The following is a 22,504-nucleotide window of genomic DNA, read 5'->3' on the forward strand; positions in this document are numbered from 1 at the left end:
GAAAAAGATCATTTCTAGATTTCTAGGTATAAGATATTTTCCTTGTTTTCATGTTAAGCCATATTCTGTGAGGATGTAGGCTGGAGTGGATACACTTCACTCTCTGTACAATGGCAATTAATTCCTGACACCACCACCCCCCCCACCGCCAAAAGGTTTATTGTACAATTCCTGACCCTCTTGCCAAAGGGTTCTTTGTTAAGATTAAATTAATGACTTAATTCCAGGAGAAAAGCAAACAAACAAAAATGAACCTTTTAAATGTACCTATACTTTCAGGTGCTGACGCAGTCCTAATGGCTAATCAAACATGAATGAACCCAAGTTCTTAAAGACTGTTCCAAAAACTTATGTGAAGTCAAGGTGTAAACGCGGAAATCTTTCTAGAGATCCTGAGGCTTCAAGGGTCTCCTGACTTAGGTGGCATGACAATAATTCTCAGTTTAGGAATCTCAGATGTCTGTGAAAGTACCTGGCAGAAAATGGAAAGTGACATTGAAATTGAATTCATAAGGATGTTTCAACTCTAAGAGTATGTAACTTTATACCAAGTGTTTCCAACCAGCAAATGAGAAACTGGTAGGTCTGACCCCTATGCATGTTGTGCCATGGATGCCCCACAGGAAGGACAAGACTCAAGAGAAAAGTCCTCCTTCTCCTCCTGCCTCCTCTCACCAAGTTCACAGATAGCAAGAGGATGAGGCTTTATACCCAGCACACATCTACACCCACACGCATTTTAGTTAGCTTGGGAAGACAAACAATTAGCTTCTGTTCAGGAATAGCGTGGCCCCATTTTCTACATACAGTGAGCAAAAAGGATAGCTATGTATAGAGATTATGATCTCCCCAACTTCACATGAATTAGCTTTGGTTATCTGGATGAATTAAGACAAACTGCTTCCTGGAACTAGTTCCCATCCCTCCTGAATATAAATAATATAAATTGATAATTTTAGTCCTTAGTGACTTCAGTCCTGTAATATTACAGAAAAGAAAAAAGAAAGCCCTCAAGGAAGAGAAAAACAAAACAATGTGATTTACGTGAATACCCAAGAATGAACTATTATGACAACTTTCTTTAAACACTCCCTTCATGGCAGGACTGACAAATGACAGAACACCAGAGGACAAATTGTGGGATGACATCTCTCCTTATCTATCAATAAATTGTTCTTTTCAGGTGTTTAGCTGCTGCTGCTGCTGCTAAGTTGCTTCAGTCATGTCCGACTCTGTGCGATCCCACAGACGGCAGCCCACCAGGCTCCCCCGTCCTTGGGATGCTCCAGGCAAGAACACTGGAGTGGGTTGCCATTTCCTTCTCCAATGCATGAAAGTGAAAAGTGAAAGTGAAGTCACTCGGTCGTGTCCGACTCTTAGACCCCATGGACTGCAGCCTACCAGGCTCCCCCGTCCATGGGATTCTCCAGGCAAGAGTACTGGAGTGGGCTGCCATTGCCTTCTCCATCAGGTGTTTAGCAAACCCATCCAAATTCTTGCATCAAAGAATCATTTCCTTTGAAAGAGGACCTCAGCAAGCAACTTCATTTTGTCTTTGAAAAAATTGAGTGAATTTTTATAACTATAAAATAATTCATATTAATTTAAACAATTATAAAATGTGAAGAAAATTTAAATGGCATGTAATGTTAAAATCCACAAATACCTAATTGCAATATATGATATATTTTTTCTCTTTTTAAAATTTTTTATCGAAGTACAGTTGATTTACAATGTTGTATTAAATTCTGCTGTTTAGTAAAGTGACTCAGTTATAGATATACATACCTCTTTTCCATAGTCTTTCCCATTATGGTTTAATTTATCACAGGATATTGAATATAATTCCTGGGCTATACAGTAGGATTTTGTTGTTTACCCATCTTATATGTAAAAGTTTGCATCTGTGAGCCCCAAACTCCCAATCCTTCACACCTCCTCTCCATCTCCCCCTAGGCAACCACAAGTCTGTTCTCTATATCTGTTAGTCAGCTTTTTTGCATAAACATGCTCATTTGTGTCATACTTTAGATTTCATATATAAGTGATAACATATGGTATTTGTCTTTCTCTTTCTGACTTGAACTTCGCTTAGTATGATAATCTCTAGGTCCATTCATGTTGCTGCAAATGGCATTATTTCATTCTTTATAATGGCTCAGTGATATTTATATATATATAAATACCAAATCTTCTTTATCCTTTCATCTGTCAGTGGACGTTTAGGTTGTTTCCATGTCTTGACTATTGTAAATAGTGCTGCTATGAACATATGGGTGCATCTATCTTTTTGAATTATAGTTTTTCTGATTATATGCCCAGGAATGGGGTTGCTGGATCGTATGGCAAATCTGTTTTTAGCTTTTTGACAACCTCCATGATTTTTTCCATGACTGCATCAAATTACATTGCCACCAACAGTGTTAAGATGTTTCTTCTTCTCCACACTCTCTACAGGATTTATTATTTGTAGATTTTTAGTGATGTCCATTATGACTGTTGTGAGGTGGTACCAGTGTATTTTGGATTTTCATTTCTCTAATAATTAGTGATGATGAGCATCTTTTCATGTTCCTATTGGCCATCTGTATATATCTTCTTTGGAGGAATGTCTGTTTAGGTCTTCTGCTCATTTTTTGATTGGGTTGTTTGGTTTCTGTTATTGAATTATAGGGCATGTTTGTATCTTTTGGAAATTAAGTCATGTCAGTGGCATAATTTGCAAATATCTTCTCCAAGTCCATAGTTTGTCTTTCCGTTTTGTTTATGCTTTCCTTTGCTGAGCAAAATCCTATAAGTTTCATTAGGTTCCATTTGTTTATTTTTGCTTTTATTTCCATTGCCTTAACATGTGGCTGTCCAACACCGCTTGCTAAAAAAGCTGCATTTTCCCCATTGTATATTCTTCTTTCTTTATCAAAGATTAATTGTCCATAGGTATGTGGGTTTATTGCTGAGCTGTCTATTCTGTTACTTTGACCTGAATGTCTGTCTTTGTGCCAGTACCACACTGATTTAATTACTGTAGCTTTGTAGTATTGTCTGAAGGTTATGCCTCCCGCTTTTTTCTTTGTCCTCAGGATTGTTTTGGCAATTCATTGTCTTTTATGTTTCAATATGAATTTTAGAATTATTTGTTATAATTCTGGGAAAACTATCATGAATATGTTGGTAGGCACTGCATTAAATCTGTATATTGTTTTGAGTAGTATGACCATGTTAACAAAATTTTTCCAATCCAAGAGAATAGGAGGTCTTTCTATTTTTTTTTGAATCTTATTTAACTTCCTTTATTAATGTTTTATATTTATCAGCATGTAAGTCTTTCAACTCCTTGGTCATGTTTATTCCTAGGTATTTTACTTTTCTGATTCATTATTCAAAGCTTTTTTTCTTTTTTACATCCCCTTTCTGACATATGACTGCTAGCATAAAGAAATGCAACTGATTTCTGTATGTTAATCTTGTATCCTGCTACTTTGCTGAATTCATTTGTAAGTTCTAATATTTTGGTGTGAAGTCTTTAGTGTTTTGTATATGGAGCATTATGTCATATGCATATAATGACAATTTTACCTTTTCCCTACCATTCTGAATATATTTTATTCTTTTTTCTTGTCTGATTGCTATGACTAAGACACATGTCTTCAATACTATGTTGAAGAGAAGTGGTGAGAGTAGGCATCCTTGTTTTGTTCCCTATTTTAGTGGGAAGGCTTTCAACTTTTCACCATTGATTTTTATGTTAGCTGTGGGTTTGTCATAAATAGCTTTTATTATATTGAGACATGTTCCCTCTATATTCACTTTCATAAGGGTTTTATCATGAATTGATGGGAAATTTTATCAAATTCTTGTTTTGTATCTATTAAAATTATTATGTGGTTTTGTCTTTTCTTTTGTTGATGTGGTGCATCACAGACTCATTTGTGTATGTTGTGCCAGCCTTGTGGCCCTAGGATGAATCCCACTTGATCATGGTGCATGATTTTTTTATGTGTTGTTCAATTCAATTTACAAATATTTTATTGAGCATTATTGCATGTATATTCATCAAAAGATATTGGTCTGTAGTTTTCTTTTTTGGTAGTGTCTTTGTCACCCTTAGCAGGGTGATGGTGGCCCCATAGAATGTCTTTGGCATGTTCCTCTCTCTTAAAACTTTAGGATGAGTATCAGAATGATCAGTCTAAATTTTTCTTTGTGTGTTTGGTAGAATTTGTCTGTGAAACCATCTTGTTTTCTACTTTAATTTGTACAGATTTTTTTAAAATTAAAGATTCTATTTCACTTCTAGTGATTGGTCTGTTCAAGCAACCTATTTCTACTTGATTCAGTTTTGGCAAGCTGTATGATTCTAGAAAGTTGTCCATTTCTTCTAATTTGTCAAATTTGTTGGCATATAATTGTTCATAGTCTTTTCTTCTTTATATATATTTCTTCAGTATCAGTTGTTTTTCCTCTTTCACTTTTTATTTGGTTCATTTGGTCTTCTCTCTTTTCTTCTTGGTGAGCCTGGCCAGAGGTTTATCCAATTTGTTTACCCTTTCAAAGCACCAGATCTTGGTTTTATTGATTTTTCCATTATTTCTATCTCTATTGGTTTCCTCTCTGAACTTTATTAACTCCTTTCTTAAGCTTCTTTGAAGTTTTGTTTGTTCTTCTTTTTCTAATTATTTTAGGTGGTGAGTTTGGCTATTCACTTGAGAGTTCTTATTTCTTAAAGAAGGCCTGTATCAATATGAACTTTTCTCTGAGAACTATTTTTGCAACATTTCATGGTGTTTGTATAGTTCTGTTTTCATTGTCATTTTCCTTGAATTTTTTTGTTTAGTTTCTCATTTAAACACTTTTCAGTAGCATGCTGTTTAGTCTCCATGTTGTTTCTTCCTTTTTTCATTTTTCTGGGATTGATTTCTAGTTTCATGTCATTGTGGTCAGAAAAGATGCTTGAAGTAATTTCTATAACTCTTAAATTTGTTGAGGCTTGTTTTGTGCTCTAGTATGTGGTCAGTTGTAGAGAATGTTTCCTGTGTGCTTGAAAAGAATGTGTATTCTTCTTTTTTGTAATGAGACATATTTCTTTTCAGTAAATAATAATTCTTTGCAACATATGTTACAAAATGAAAGTGACATGGTATGAATGAGTGGTGTTCTTATTTTGAAAATGAAAGTCACTCAGTCATCAACGAAGATCGTGGCATCTGGTCCCATCATTTCATGGCAAATAGACGGGGAAACAATGGAAACAGTGACAGGCTTTATTTGTTAGCCTCAAAAATCACTGCAGCCATGAAATTAAAAGATGCTTGCTCCTTTGAAGAAAAGCTATGACCAACCTGGACAGCGTATTAAAAAGCAGAGACATTACTTTGTTGACAAAGGTTGGTATAGACAAAGCTGTGGTTTTTCCAGTAGTCATGTACAGGTGTGAGAACCGGACTATAGAGAAGGCTAAGTGCCAAAGAATTGATGCTTTTGAACTCTGGTGTTGGAGAAGACTCTTGAGAGTCCCTTGGACTGCAAGGAGATCCAACCAGTCCATCCTAAAGGAGATCAGTCCTGGGTGTTCATTGGAAGGTCTGATGTTGAAGCTGAAACTACAATAATTTGGCCACCTGATGCGAAGAACTGACTCATTGGAAAAGACCCTGACACTGGGAAAGATTGAGGGCAGGAGGAAAAGGGGACGACAGAGGATGAGATGGTTGGATGGCATCACCGACTCAATGGACATGAGTTTGGGTAGGCTCCAGAAGATGGTGATGGACAGGGAGGCCTGGCTTGCTGTGGCTCATGGGACCACAATGAGTTGGACACAACTGAGCGACTGAACTGAACTGACTGTATGGACCTTTGTTGGCAAAGTAATGTCTCTGCTTTTTAATATACTATCCAGGTTTGCTTTCCAAGGAGCAAGTGTCTTTTAATTTCATGGCTGAAGTCACCATCTGCAGTGATTTTGGAGCCCAAGAAAATAAAATCTGTCACTGTTTCCATTGCTTCCCCCATCTATTTGCCATGAAGTGATGGGACTGGATACCATGATCTTCATTTTTAGAATGTTGAGTTTTAAGCCAGCATTTCACTCTCCTCTTTACTTTCATGAAAAGGCTCTTTAGTTCCTCTTCACTTTCTCCCATAAGGGTGGAGTCATCTGCATATCTGAGGCTATTGATATTTCTCCTGCCAATCTTGATTCCAGCTTGTGCTTCATCCAACCCAGCATTTTGCATGATGCATTCTGCATTGAAGTTAAATAAACAGGATGACAATATACAGCTTTGACATTTTCCTTTCCCAAGTTGGAACCAGTCCGTTGTTCCGTGTCCAGTTCTAACTTTTGCTTCTTGACCTGCATACAGGTTTCACAGGAGGCAAATAAGGTGGTATGGCATTCCCATCTCTTTCAGGATTTTCCACAGTTTGTTGTGATCCACACAGCATGGGAAATGAGTACAACTGTCTGATTGTTAGCACATCTTTATTACTACCCTTCTTGGGAATTGGGATGAGGATTGACCTTTTTTAGCCCTGTGGCCACCGCTAGGTCTTCCATATTTGTTTACATATTGAAAGTGAAGTTGCTCAGTCATGTCCGACTCTTTGCGACCTCATGGACTGTAGCCTACTAGGCTCCTCCATCCAAGGAATTTTCCAGGCAAGAGTACTGTTGTGGGTTGCCATTTCCTTCTCCAGGGGATCTTCTCTACCCAGTGATCGAACCCAGGTCTCCCACATTGTAGGCAGACACTTAACAGTCTGAGTCACCAGGGAGGTCTACATATTGAATGCAACACCTAAATAGTATCATCCTTTAGGGTTTTGAATAGTTCTACTGAAATTCTCTCACATCCACTAACTTTATTAATGAATGCTTCCTAAGGTCCACTTGACTTCTCTCTCCAGAATGTCTGGCTCTGGGTGGCTGACCGCACCATTGTAGTCATTCACTTCATCTGGATCTTTTTTATACAGTTCTTCCATGTATTCTTTTCATCTCTTCTTGATATATTCAGTATCTACTAGGTCTCTACTGTTTTTGTCCTTTATTGTGCCCATCTTTGGGCAAAATATTCCCTTGATATCTTCAATTTTCCTGAAGAGATCTCTAATCTTTCCCCTTCTGTTGTTTTCTTCCAGTTTTATACACCGTTCATTGTAGAAGCCCTTCTTTTCTCTCCCTGCTGTTCTTTGGAAATCTGTGTTTAGTTTAATATACCTTTCCCTTTCTCCCTTGCTTTGCATGTCTCTTCTTTTCTTAGCTATTTATAAGGCCTCCTCAGATAACCACTTTGCCTTCTTGCTTTTCTTTTTCTTTGGGATGGTTTTGTTCACTGCCTCCTGTACAATATTATGGACCTCTGCCCATAGATCTTCAGGCACACTGTTTATAAATTCTAATCCCTTGAATCTATTTGTTACCTCCACTGCATATTTCATAGGGGATTTGCTTTAAGTTGTGCCTAGCTAGCCTAGTGGTTTTCCCCCACTTCCTTTAGCTTAAGCCTGAATTTTGCTATGAAAAGCTAATGATCTGAGCTTTTCCATTCTATTTTTAACATAAGTTGACAAGTGGTTAAAAATAGAATGCAAAATGGAAAACATGAAGGAGGAGGAGAAAAGAAGTAAAATGTGAACTCCTTATCCACACCTACTGAATCAAAATTGGGAGTTTAGCTCTACTGTGAATTTTAGCAGGCCCTGCAGGTGATTCTGGCACACTAGCGTTTCAACACACACAAAAGTAGGGAGGAGAGAATCGTCAACCTCTGTGTGAGAGGGGAGCTTTTCCAAAGAACCATCCCCCTAAACTCCACTGCATCTCAATTAAATCTGGATTCTAAGTAAAGCCGGGTGATGTGCTTAGAGCTCCCCAGACAATTCTAATGTGCCTGAGCTTTGAGAAACTCTCTCTAGCCCTTTCTCCTCCAAATATTTCCAGGACACAATCTCTCATTTTACTTCTATCTCCACTCAGGTGTTATCTCTGGAAGAGGGGCTTTCCAGATTCCCTTTGTCTAGAACACATCACATGACTCCTGGATAACCACATCCCCTGCCATAACATCTCTGTATCCCTTCATGCTAGTTTCCTTTCTTTGTAGCATTTTTCAGCTGCCATTTCATTATATATTGATAGCTACGGTGAACGATGTTGGATTTGTGCTCTCCAAAGAAGGTTTAGCTTTGGGACCAGAAATCAGGTTTGACCACCCCAGGCTCTTGTGTGGCACAAGTTTTATTACAGTGAAAAGGGACAGATAAAGTTTCTGACATAGACATCCAAAGGGGGCGGAGAGCGCCCCCCTCACTAGTCTTAGCAAGAGAGCTATAAACTTTTTAAACTGGTTATTACAATAAGTCAAAAGAATGTCTCAAGTTTGTAAAGATCTTACTAGATCCACTCCCACAATTTACATTTTAAGATGACAGGATTAGAACTAACAATAGAAAGATCCTTCTAGACTCACTCTCATAATATATATTTTAAGATAACAGGATTAGTCATAAGGTTTTCAAGAAGGAGAAGCTGCCCTCAAACAAGATACATTGTTGTTATATAATCCTTAGTACAGAGTTAAGCTGAGTTGTTTTGTTGTGTAATCATCACTTCTGTGCTTAAAGAAAAAATGTTTTATGTGACTAAGACTGAGGAGTGTAGAAGAAAAAAAAAAAGTTTGCCTTTTTCTCCTCCTTGAGAACTCCAGACCCCTATCTCCTCTTCTAGTGCCCCAGACCACTCTCTCCTCCTCGGGGACCCCGGACTTCTTATCAACCTATCTAGAAATTGAGTCTCTCATTAGTATGAGTTTATTCTCATCATCGAACATGGTTTATTGTTCATTCATTGAAGTAGCAGCTCTGACTTCCTGCTCTGAGGCAGTGCCTGCCAGGGCAGACTACATAGGAGACATTTGATGAGTATCTCCTGAGTAAATGCCAACCCACTCCAGTATTCTTGCCTGGAAAATCCCATGGACAGAGAATCCTGGCAGGCTACAGTCCATGGGGTCACAAGAGTCGGACACGACTTAGCGACTAAAACACCACCACATCCTGAGTAAATTAATGAGAGCATGAGAGCGTGGTGGAGCAGAGGTGACTATCTGACTGAAACCCATGCTTTTCCCACAATGCCACTTGGAATAGCACGCAGCAACTTTTAACTAGTTTTGCTTAGTTTGGGGAAAGAGAAGATACTTCTGAATTGAAGCAAACTTTATAAATTGAAAGAGACACATGTGTCTCTGGTACTGAGTTTGTCAAAATAGACTGGTTCATATCTGGTTACTAGTTACGAGGTCTTATATGGCTCACTTAGCAACCCTTAGTCTAATACCATCTGTAAAGTAGGAAAAGAAGCCTATATTTGTCTATCTTTTAGAAGTCTTAAGAGGGATAAATGAAAACTTATATGCAGCAGCATTTTGTATATTAAAGCACCATGTAAAGATAAGTTATTACCATTACAACTTGGAAAGGAAAAAAAGGGAAGATGAGAACAGGTAAACTGAAAGAATAAAAGAAAGTAAAAGAAAAGTGAAAAAAAAATGTGATAGTGTTGGACAGAATGGTTTCTAAGATTTTCTAAGTCTAAAATTCTCTGATTCAATAGAAAGAGAAAATAAAAATATTATCAAAATATTGTCTACCAAAGTAGCAATTTGTCCAAGAATAAGATTCAGTATTATTTGTATCTATTAAAGCCACAATCTATTTTACTTTAAAATATAATTTTTTGTTACATTGCAAACTCTTTAAAATGCCTCTATACTTATTTTAGTCTTTTTAAATCATGTAAAGGTAACTTTCATACAGCATCATTTAGATCATGATCACATCTCATTGTGGCTTCTTAGCTAATTGTACATAGCTATACATGATCCAAACTCATAATAGATTATTCCCAATGGAATACCCAGCTTGGTTCTACTGGATAAAAGCCACTGAAAAGTCTGAGAAGAGGAACTCTCTGATTCTTCTTAATCTACAAATTCCAAATAATACATCTCTGATGAAGCAGCTAATATGATTTGTGTGTAAGCCATGATGAACTGCCTTTATCATGATCAGGATATTCAACCATTGAATATCTGCCTTATTCAGCAAACATTTGGCAAGAACTTGGACGACAAGGGTAACCTACGCAGCAAACTCTATTAATCCAACAAGCCTTATTGGATTACCTGTCTCAGCTTCCCCTAATGGGTCTTATATTAACAAAAATGGGGAGAGACAGCAAAATCAAGGGACTCATCACAGCAGGATGGAAATCTTTAGATGATTACTAAGAAATAAGATGAATGATGTGGCTATCGATGGTCTGAAGTAAAGGTCTTAATGTAGACTTTCAAAAGTCAGGTGGTATAGTCATTTTCACAATATTGATTCTTCCTACCCAGAAACATGGAATATCTCTCCATCTGTTTATGTCATCTTTGATTTTTTTCATTAGTGCCTTATAATTTTCCGTGTACAGTTCTTTTGTCTCCTTAGGTAAGTTTATTCCTAGATATTTAGTTATTTTTGTTGCAATGGTGAATGGGATTGATTCCTTAATTTCTCTTTCTGATTTTTCATTGTTAGTATATAGAAATGCAGGTGATTTCTGTGTATTGATTTTGTATCCTGAAACTTTGCTAAATTCACTGATTAGCTCCAGTAATTTTCTGATACTATCTTTAGGGTTTTTTATGTACAGTATTATGTCATCTGCAAATATTGAGAGTTTTACTTCTTTTTTTCCAATCCGGATTCCTTTTATTTCTTTTCCTTCTCTGCTTGCTGTAGCTAGGACTTCCAGAACTATGCTGAATAATAGTGGTTAAAGTGGACACCCTTGTCTTGTTCCTGATCTTAGAGGCAATGCTTTCAGTTTTTCATCATTGAGAATAATGTTTGCTGTAGGCTTATCATATATGGCCTTTACTATGTTGATGTAGGTTCCTTCTATGCCCATTTTTTGAAGAGTTTTAATCATAAGTGGGTGTTGAACTTTGTCAAAAGTTTTTTCTGCATCTATTGAGATGATCATATGGTTTTTGTATTTCAATTTATTAATATGGTGTATCACATTGATTGATTTGCATATATTAAAGAATCCTTGCATCCTTGGAATAAACCCAATTTGATCATGGTGTATGAACTTTTTGATGTGTTGAATTCTGTTTGCTAAAATTTTGTAGAGGATTTTTGCATCTGTGTTCATCAGTGATATTGGCTTGTAGTTCTCTTTTTTGTGTGTTGTCTGTCTGGTTTTGGTATCAGGGTGACCTCATAGAATGAATTTGGAAGTGTTCCTTCTTCTGAAATTTTTTGAAAGAGTTTTAGAAGGATAGGCATTAGCTCTTCTCTAAATGTTTGATAGAATTCTCCTGTGAAGCCATCTGGTCCTGGGCTTTTGTTTTTTGGGAGATTTTTGATCACAGCTTCAATTTCAGTGGTTGTAATTGGGTTGTTCATAATTTCTGTTTCTTTCTGGTTCAGTCTTGGAAGATTCAACTTTTCTAAGAATCTGTCCATTTCTTCCAGGTTATCTATTTTACTGCCATATAGTTGTTCATAATAGTCTCTTATAATCTTTTGTATTTCTGCATTGTCTGTTGTCACCTCTCCTTTTTCATTTCTAATTTTGTTGATTTGATTCTTCTCTCTTTTTTTCTTAATGAGTCTGGGTAAAGTTTTGTCAATTTTGTTTATCTTTTCAAAGAGCTGGCTTTTAGTTTTATTAATCTTTACTATTGTTTCTTTCATTTCGTTTTCATTTGTTTCTGCTCAGATCTCTATGATTTCTTTCTTTCTACTAATTTTGGGGGGGGGGGGTTGTTCTTCTTCCAGTTGTTTTAGGTGTAAATTTAGGTTATCTATTTGGTGTGTTTCTTGAAGTAGAATTGTATTGCTATAAACCTCCCTCCTAGAACTGCTTTTGCTGCATCCCATAGGTTTTGAGTTGTTATGTTTTGAATGTGATCCCTTTCAAATTACCAGTGGCATTTTTCACAGAACTAGAACAAAGAATTTCACAATTCATATGGAAACAGGAAAGATCCTGAATAGCCAAAGCGGTCTTGAAAAAAAAAGAATGGAGCAGGAGGAATCAACCTTTCAGACTTCAGATTATACTACAAAGCTACAGTAATCAAGAGAGTATGGCACTGGCACAGAAACAGAAATATAGACCAATGGAACAAGATAGAAAGCCCAGAAATAAACCCATGCACCTATAGTTACTTTATTTTTGACATTGAGGAAAGAATATACAATGGGGCAAATATAACCTCTTCAATAAATGGTGCTTGGAAAATGGACAGCTACATGTAAAAGAATGAAATTAGAACACTTCCTAACACCATACACAAAGATAAATTCAAAATGAATTAAAGACCTAAATGTAAGACCAGAAACTATAAAACTCAGAGGAGAACATAGGCAGAACACTCGATGACATAAATCAAAGCAAGATCATCTATGACTCACCTCCTAGAGTAATAATGGAACTAAAAACAAAAGTAAACAAGTGGAACCTGATTATAGACCTAAAAGCTTTTGCAGAGCAAAGGAAATTATAAGCAAGGTGAAAGGACAACCCTCAGAATGGGAGAAAATAATAGCAAATGAAACAACTGACAAAAGATTAATTTCCAAAATATGCAAGCAGCTAGTACAACTCAATACCAGAAAAGCAAACAACCCAATCAAAAAGTGGGAAAGGGACCTAAATAGACATTTCTCCAAAGAACATACAGATAGCTAACAAACACATGAAAAGATGCTCAGCATCACTCATTATTAGAGAAATGCAAATCAAAACTAGAATGAAATACCACTTCACACTGGTCAAGATAGCCCTCATCAAACTGTCTATAAGCAATAAACGCTGGAGAGGGTGTAGAGAAAAGGGAATGCTTTTACACTGTTGGTTGGAATGTAAATTGATACAGCCACTATGGAAGATGGTATGCAGATCCCTTAAAAAACTAGGAATAAAAGCACCATATGACCAGCAATCGCACTCCTAGGCATATACCCCGAGGAAACAAAAATTGAAAGAGACACATGTGTCCCATTTTTCATTGCAGCACTATTTACAGTAGCTAGAACATGGAAGCAACCTAGACATCCATCAATAGATGAATGGACAAAGAAGTTGTGGTACATATACACAATGGAATATTACTCAGCCATAAAAAGGAACACATTTGAGTCAGTTCTAATAAGATGGATGAGCCTAGAACCTATTATACAGAGTGAAGTGAGTCAGAAATATAAAGATAAATACCATATTCTAATACACATATATGGAATCTAGAATAATGGTACCGAATAACTTATTCTGGGCAAAAGTGGAGAATCAGACATAGAGAATAGACTTATGGACCTGGAAAGAGGGGAGGAGAGGGTGAAATGTATGCAAAGAGTAGCATGGAAACTTATATTACCATATATAAAATAGATAGCCAATGGGAATTTGCTGTATGGCTCAGAAAACAAACAGAGGCTCTGTATCAACCTAGAGGGGTGGGATGGGGAGGGAGATGGGAGGGAGTTTCAAAAGGGAAGAGATATATGTATTTATATGGTTGATTCATATTGAGGTTTGACAGAAAACAAAATTCTGTAAAGCAATTATCTGTCAATAAAAACTAAATAATTTTTTTAAAAAGTTGGGTGGATTATTGAAACCCTCTACTTGTTCCCCAATATTAATAAACCTTAAACAAGTCCACTCTGTGTATGCTATTGGGAGGAATTTATAAAGAAGGCAAATGTACAAAAAAGATCTTCACAACCCAGATAATCACGATGGGGTGATCACTCACCTAGAGCCAGATATCCTGGAATGTGAAGTCAAGTGGGCCTTAGAAAGCATCACTACGAACAAACCTAGTGGAGGTGATGGAATTCCAGTTGAGCTATTTCAAATCCTGAAAGATGATGCTGTGAAAGTGCTGCACTCAATATGCCAGCAAATTTGGAAAACTCAGCAGTGGCCACAGGACTGGAAAAGGTCAGTTTTCATCCTAATCCCAAAGAAAGGCAATGCCAAGGAACGTTCAAACTAACACACAATTGCACTCATCTCGCATTCTAGTAAAGTAATGCTCAAAATTCTCCAAGCCAGGCTTCAGCAATACGTGAACCATGAACTTGCAGATGTTCAAGCTGGTTTTAGAAAAGGCAGAGGAACAAGAGGTCAAATTGCCAACATCTGCTGGATCACAGAAAAAGCAAGACTGTTTCAGAAAAATATCAATTGACTTTATTGAATTTGACAAAGCCTTTGACTGTGTGGATCACAATCAACTGTGGAAAATTCTAAAAGAGATGGGAGTGCCAGACCATCTGACCTGCCTCTTGAGAAACCTGTATGCAGGTCAGGAAGCAACAGTTAGAACTGGACATGGAACAACAGACTGGTTCCAAATAGGGAAAGGAGTATGTCAAGGCTGTATATTGTCACCCTGCTTATTTAACTTATGCAGAGTACATCATGAGAAACCCTGGGCTGGATGAAGCACAAGCTGGAATCAAGATTGCCAGGAGAAATATCAATAAACTCAGATATGCAGATGACACCACTCTTATGGCAGAAAGTGAAGAAGAACTAAAAAGCCTCTTGATGAATGTGAGAGAGGAGAGTGAAAAAGTTGGCTTAAAGCTCAACATTCCGAAGATTGAGTTCATGGCATCTGGTCCCATCAATTCATGGGAAATAAATGGGGAAACGATGGAAATAGTGTCAGACTTTATTTTGGGGGGCTCCAAAATCACTGGAGATGTTGATTGCAGCCATGAAATTAAAAGATGCTTACTCCTTGGAAGGAAAGTTACGGCCAACCTAGATAGCATATTAAAAAGCAGAGACATTACTTTGTCAACAAAGGTCTGTCTAGTCAAGGCTATAGTTTTTCCAGTGGTCATGTATGGATGTGAGAGTTGAACTGTGAAGAAAGCTGAGTGCAAAAGAATTGATGCTTTTGAACTCTGGTGTTGGAGAAGACTCTTGAGGGTCCCTTGGACAGCAAGGAGATCCAACCAGTCCATCCTAAAGGAGATCAGTCCTGGGTGTTCATTGGAAGGACTGATGTTGAAGCTGAAACTCCAATACTTTGGCCACTGCATGCGAAGAGTTTACTCATTGGAAAAGACCCTGATACTGGGAAGGATTGGGGGCAGGAGGAGAAGGAGACGACAGAGGATGAGATGGCTGGATGGCATCACCGACTCGATGGACATGAGTTTGAGTAAATTCTGGGAGTTGGTGATGGACAGGGAGGCCTGGCGTACTGTGATTCATGGGGTCGCAAAGAGTCGGACATGACTGAGTGACTGAACTGAACTGAACTGATAAAGAAGCAAAGATTGCAAAAACTTGATCTGAAATTACATAGAAAATAGTCTGGTATGTTAATCAAGGTAAAGATTGCCAGAGGGGCCAGGCTCTTCTGTTTGACCTCCAGTCAAGGACCTGGAGACCAAAAGCCATACTTACATACATAGGTAAATTGGCTTCAGGCAGGGAAGTGTGTGGCTGTGGAAAAATGACATAATGTTAACAACATACATGGTAGGTGAAACCACACAGACCTACAAGAAGGAAAAGGCAAAGCCCTTTAGAGGAGATAAGTGCAGGCCTAGAGAGAGTGTGGGACAAGCTGAATTCACTTTTGGTTTGGAGAGTTATTTAGAAGGCAAGATTTACTAACTGGAGATTAGAGGGAATTCTCTTTCAGGAGGAAAGTAAAGGATAGAAGTTAACTTGGAAAGAAAATGAGGCTCTAGCAAAATGGATCAGGCAGCATATAATACTGGATGTACACTAAGGTTGTAGGAAAGGGCTTGCACCTGATACAACAGGACCTCTTGATATTTAACACAAATGGACATCAAGGTGGCATGGGGCAGTGGCCTTCCAACCTAGCTGCTGTAGCTCAAGGGCACACCTATAGGACCATATGGCCTCCAACATCTGGAAGTTCTCTGGAAAGACTTGTAGCTTTGTCGATGTACCATGATGGCTCTCATGCCCAGAACAGGTGGAAATAAGACTTGTATTATAGTTGATAGGATAGGAACAATTCTGAATACCCATCCTCCCCCCAAGAGAGAGAGGTGGGCCTTGCTACATATCGATACACAATGGAAACAATACACAATACAAAGTCAGACACTCTCAGTTCAGGGGATGCAAGACACAAAAACAAAGGAGAAAAAAGCCTTCTGGGGGAGGTGGGGAGAATGATCAGCGTTGACTAGAGGGCAGAGGGAGGTGGATTAGTCATGGGAGATATAGCACCTAGTTCCACATGCATAGCCCACATGACAGCAATCGCCCTCTTTCAGAGTCAATGAAAGAGCACATTTATGGCACAAGTCTGGAGTTAGACAGCCAAGTCAGTCTTGAGAAATCGATTTAACTGTTTCACATATTCATTTCCATATAAGTAGAAAGGTGACAATCCTAGTACCTTACATTAGGATTGATTTGAGGATTGAAAACGTCAATGTCTGCAAAGCATTTAAACAATGCCTAGAGCCTAAGAAAGCATACAATGCATTAGCTATTATTGTCACTATTAGTATGAATAATTCTATAAACAACAGTGCCACAGAAAGGGGATCGATAGATCACAGCCTCTCTCTCAGGTGCTTGACTGAGCTCTACTATGTAGGATGGAAGGGATAGAGAAAGGGAAGGCCAAAAAGCTAGTTAGAAAGTCATTGGATTTCTTTACACACATCGCCCTGCACACCCACGCTCTGAAAAGTCCAGTCCCTTCTCTACCTGTATTCAAACCTAAGATACTCCGTGCCACACAAACGCCATGGGCATCAACCAAGGAGAGGGGCTCCATATCTTTTTCAGGCAAGTGCATGGGGCTGAGAATCAGGCAAACCCACATGTAAAGTCTACCATTAAACTCTCTTACAAACCACTTGCCCTGTCAGGCAGGCCTCAGATGTGAGAATAAATTCAATTGACCCCTCCACCCACTAGGACCCTAAAGTGCCAAAGTCAGCTGGAGGCACCGCCCCACTGCTTTTCCCTCTTGGCTCCAGAAGACGTCTGGGGTCGGGACAGGCTGCAGCTTCCCAGTGTCCCCTGTGTGCTGCCACCCTTGCGGCCTGCAGCAGGCCAACCCCTACCCTGTTTAGCTTCCGATAGGTGGTGAGGCCCCTGGATTCCACCAGCCAATTCCAGCCTAATAGCCTGGGATTCTGAAGTTCCATGCAAGCCTCCTGGAATTGCTCCTCAGAAAAACTCCTGGCAGAGGCCATTCTCCCACAACCACAAGTCTTCTGCCTGCAAGGGAGGCCACACACAGCCTTAATATGTGTTAAGGATCAGGGCAAGAGTGTGGCCAAGCGTGATTGGCAGGAACCAAAGAAGAGATAGGGGAGAAGACAGAACTTATCTATGCACTTGCTGGCAGTGTAGCCCACTTTCCTAAGTTAAGAGCCATCTGGTTCTCTAAACAAGCTTCTTAACTTCACTTTCACTTTTCTCCCAGTTTCCTTCTTCCACTCACAAGTTTGTGCACCCAAAGTTTATTTTTTTTCAAGGAACCATTAGAACAGAGATGAAAGAAAAAGCTGGAAACATTAAAAGGACTGGTGATTATATGAAATCTACCCCATATTATGGGTGCTGCAAAGAATCTAGAGATGTGGTTCCCAGGAAGTTCCCAAAGGAAGACTAATGGGGTCGTGAGTTAGCCCCAGAGAAGGCCACTCCTGCTTTCAAAGCCTTGACCTTCAGGAAACTGAGATAAATGTAAAACCCAGATCTGTCTATTTCTATGATCAGGGACAAAGTGATCTACAGAATGTTTAACAGCTAATAAATGTTGACACCAAAAGCATCTGTCACTACCATGAGGTAAATCCTATTATAGGTTATCCCTGCTTGAGATTTGGACCTTGGACATTTTTCATTGATATTTACAGTATTATCAGTGAACTGGGGATGGAGCAGTTGTTAGCTTGAAATGAACACCGACATGAAATAAGAGACAACTCCAGAGGCGTTAGAAGTCAGGTCATGCCCAGTGCTGCTGGAGCTGTATCTGTCTCCATCTTTAATTTCAAAATGGCTTTCCCAGTAAATTGCATCTGGTGAGTGGAACAAGAATTAGACTGGTGGAGACTGATGAATCTAATAAGCCAGGTGGACACAATCACCAAGGTCTTGTTCACAGCAAGAATATCCAGAGTAGTAATTAGATAACTACAGCTAGAATCTTGACTAGTAAACTAGAGGTGTAATCTCATTTGCAAAAGGAGAGGGCATCAGGACTGTGGTTCTAGATTGCAGACTGGGTGCATGTAGGGGAAAAAGGCAGAAGAAGTGAACTGCAACTCAAATGTACACAAGTCCTCCTAGTAACCAGTCTTGCTAGTACATCTCAGAACTAATTAGTGGCAAGCAGTGTGGGAACCCCTCAGTCATCTAGGGTCATGAATTTGGGGTCAAGGGTAATATAATACCAATCTGGAACGGGAGTCATGATGCGTTATTCATCTTCATCAGGAAAAGGTAAGGGAGCTGAGCCTGTACCTGGGGAGCATCAGCAGAAGCAGCTGTAACCAGCTGGGTACTCAGAAGCAGTGAAAGCAAGGCTGGGGCTAAGGTAGCACTGAAAAAGCTATGCCTGTTAACATGTCCACAGTGAGTATCATAAGGCACTCTGTCAATAACTGCCTGGACTAGAATCCACTAAAAATAACTCTTCCTACCATAAAGAATTTGTGTATGACATTGACATGCAGAAATAGAAGGAAGAGGAGACTGGAAAATAGCTTTTTGTCTTAAAGCAAAAATACAAGTCTCCTGGTTATTTCTTTCATGAGATTCTATTTTATATCTTAATTTTCTAATTTTTCTTTCTCATGCATAAAATATCTGATAATGAGAAGATAAAGAGAAGGAAAGGAATGTCCATGGAGGAAGTTTTAGCTCCGTATTAATGTAAGCATTTCCCAAGCTATATTTTTCAGTCATTTGGGGGAAAACATTTTAAAACATGCATCTACTTGCTTTTCCTTCTCATAAAATTCAACTTTGAGCTCAAGATATTAGTTTAGTGGTAAAGACAATGTATTTTATCCAAGATAACAGTGGAGGTCAAAGTTAAAATTTATCAGCAAAATGGAATACATATTTGTAGTACTAGGGTTAAAAATCTGACAGGGAATTAAGCTGCATATAGGAGACCAACTCAGCAACAGACTTTTAATAACAAATAATTTAATATTATATCTCCCAAATGATGATGTTTTTCTGTTTTCTTTATCCACTGGAATGTGAACTCCTGCCGGAGTCCTGCTCCAGCTGGTCTCGTCGGCAAGAGGAAAGAAAGAAACAGAGTTTTTTGATGGCCCAAGGACCATAATCTTTATTGCTTTCAGTTTCTACTTATATAGCACATGTTCTTCTATGTAATGGCTCTTACAATATTTTTCTGTTCAGATCAACATCCCCTGATTCTAAGATGTGTTAAAAGTTTTTTCCTAGTCCTTTGTTACATTTTAGTTACATGTTTACCCCCAAACCTATTTTTATTCTACTAAAACATAGTCTATGAATCATATTATTCCATCTACTTATTCTGTACAGCCTGCTACTACAGCGAATCCAGTGTCTTGCTTCAGTGAATAAGTACAATAGTGACATCTAAGGTCAACGGTTCCTCATAGTACAGCCATTGTCAGTGGTGGTTTGTTTACCATCTACCCACATACCACAAGACTATTTCTGGCAGGGACAAGTCTTTTGAAGTTTACCTTGAAACCATTTACAATACAATTCATATATTTCTTTCTGTTTACGCTTAGATTCTAAGGGGCACAAATATCTCTAGCATCCCAGTCTTTATGAGAAAAGGCAATTGGCTTAGTTTCTGTAATTTTCCCTGATACATGACCCAAGTTTTCCAGTCATCAATAATAATCTCCTCACGAGGCCAGGTCACAATAGACTTAGGGCTTGTTTTCCAAATGAACATGGCTTTATTCCCTGGCTGAGTGTTAGGGACCCACCAGCCCGGGGCCTCAGTAGGTTTAAGCATTTTTGGAATGTTTCTCTGGGGCAAGGGATCATTTTTCTTTTACCTGGACTCTTGTGAGCTCATCATGAAAGCCCCTACAACTCCAGACATCAAAGAATGAAACAGAGATAGCCACAACAGAAGTATAGAAACAGGAAGGAGGGAAGGTTATGGTCCTGGAGAGAAACCGCTTTGCAGTTTCTTCTTGAGTGGTGCCGTGACTTTGTCATCCGGCAGTAGATCCTGAACTGCTCTCAACAAACTCCAGGAGGGCAAGGAATTTTGTCTGTTTTATTTACTGCTGATGATTCAGCTGGAAAAGAATCTGACTGCGATGCAGGAGACACAGGAGACTTGAGTTTGGTCTCTGGGTCAGGAAGATCCTCTGGAGAAGGAAATGGCAACCCTCTTTGGATACCCTCTTTGCTTTTGGAACTTATGCCCAATACTAATATCATCTTCCATTTCACCTCCTTACCACTCTCAACTGATTGTATCCCTTTTCTTAACATGTTATTGACAAGAGACTTATTAATGTCACAGGTGTTAGTTTCTGAAAAAATATTTCCAGTCAAAAATGTGTTAATTAATGACCATTGCTTTCCCCAGGTTCCTATCTTAAACTATGAACTTTATTAGGTCATCCTTTATTCTTTTACCTTAAAACTCATATGATTCATTAAGTCCTCTAAATGCATGAGTATATATAGATTACATAAAATCTTTAATAGTACCTTAATGTATTTAGTATCTATAATATAAAATATTTAAATATGCTCCCTTTACCTCTCACTTACAAACTAAGATTGCTGTTATCCAGGTTCTACAATTTCTCACCTAGACTTTGCCAACATCTTGCAAGCTCAAGGATGGCAAATGCTCAGCTTACGCCTTCTGTCACTTTCCCTTCTTACACTAATGACAAGTTTATTTCCTTATTACTGGAGATTTTCCTGCTGAGTCCAGATGCAATACTGAAGTCCTTCTCAAAACAACATTCCATAGAGACAGTACTACATCTACACATGATAAACAAGTGGAATCCCATTTGTCCTCTCCTTCCTGTCCTTCTCCACCAGATGGTATGTAGATAGTATAGACTGTCCCAGCATTTGGCCCTGCTGCAGAGACTGAGGGTAGTTGGCAGTATGGTTCAGCAGGCCAAGAGAGAAACTACAGGCAGGGGTGGTGTTACCTCAGAATGCTGTTATTGCTTGTATTTTGCTTGCAGCTCATGATCTCCCCCTGGATTGTACCTGTTAAGCATCTTACATTTCACTCCCTGTCTGAGTAGAGTGAAACCTCTTTGCATGTTGGGTGACAGTGGTGGCCTCACTGTGACATGAGTCTGATTGCTGAGTCTACAGCAAGAGGCTGTTGTTGTTCTCCTCCAGACTTTCACGAAAAATTGATGCAAGTGAATACCTGGCTTATTCTTGATAGTCTTAGCTGCAGGAGTCTGTATTGTATTTGTGGTGTTTTCTTATCGTGTACCTCAACACATCTGACTCCAGAGATATCAAGAAAGAGGGGTGGACGTTGATTATAAAAGTCCTGCAGGGTATGTAGTGGTAATGTGTATGCCCAGGTCACTCAAGATGGCTGTACTCTTGCTCTTTGTACATGCCCTGCTTGAGAGCCCATGCTTTATCTATACCCTACTCACAAGAATGTGCTTGCCCCCTTGCCCCAAGGATGCATCGCTACAGGAAATCTGATCATGTCACTTCCATGTTTAAAAGTCTATGAGGATCTCTTGCTTACAAAAGAAGGTGACAGCTCACTAGTTGAGTGTATAAGGCCTTATATAATCCAATTCTAAAAGAAAAGTTCAGACTAACTTGTTCTTACTGACACAAGTCCTCTAATTGTTCATGGCAACACATCCTATTTCTACAGTCTGAAGGTCTTTTATGTTTCTTTTGTTTATGTCCTTACTTTTTCTAAAATTCCCTTCCTCATTCATCACAAGCTTGTTGAACTCCTATAGATTCTTAATCTTTCCTAAATTTCTCTAAACAGAATGTTGATTCTTGGTCTGAATCTCCAAGAAATTATTTTTAACCTTTAATATAGAATACAGGGCTTTTCATTATTATGTTTTTAATTTTACATACATGGCTGGAAGATCATTCCAAGTAACAACTGGGTCCTAATTTAACGCAAAAATGTCTGGCAGGTGTCCAGTTAATATATCTTAAAATAATACATTCAGTAGGCTATCCTCTCTTTTCTTTGTGAAGAGTGACAACGATGTTTGCTTATTTCTCTTTACTCATTTACTTTACAAACACATTATATATATATATATATATATGAATACTATGTGCTAGTCATGAGTGGCATCCATGACAGAAATCTGCAGTTTCAGCCAAAACCTCACACTGTATCTAGAGCACCAGAAACTGAGTAAGAACCACTTTAAGTGGCCTTTGTACAAACATTTCAGGCTG

At 38.5% G+C, this 22,504-nt stretch overlaps 1 protein-coding gene across 1 annotated transcript in view; it reads right to left on the reverse strand.

The window, feature by feature from the left end:
- Positions 1-17,356, reverse strand: part of LOC145542581 (phosphatidylcholine transfer protein-like) — a 28,434-nt gene extending 11,078 nt beyond the window's left edge. The window contains exon 1 of the mRNA XM_081581655.1: positions 17,152-17,356. Within this exon, the coding sequence (XP_081437781.1) occupies positions 17,152-17,283 (132 nt within the window). The 5' untranslated portion in view covers positions 17,284-17,356. The remainder of the gene's footprint in view (positions 1-17,151) is intronic.
- Between the last annotated feature and the right edge of the window lie 5,148 nt (positions 17,357-22,504).

Source organism: Giraffa tippelskirchi, chromosome 3 (genome assembly GCF_054371585.1).
Source record: "Giraffa tippelskirchi isolate mGirTip1 chromosome 3, T2T-mGirTip1v1.2.pri, whole genome shotgun sequence".
NCBI classification, from domain to species: Eukaryota; Metazoa; Chordata; class Mammalia; order Artiodactyla; family Giraffidae; genus Giraffa; species Giraffa tippelskirchi.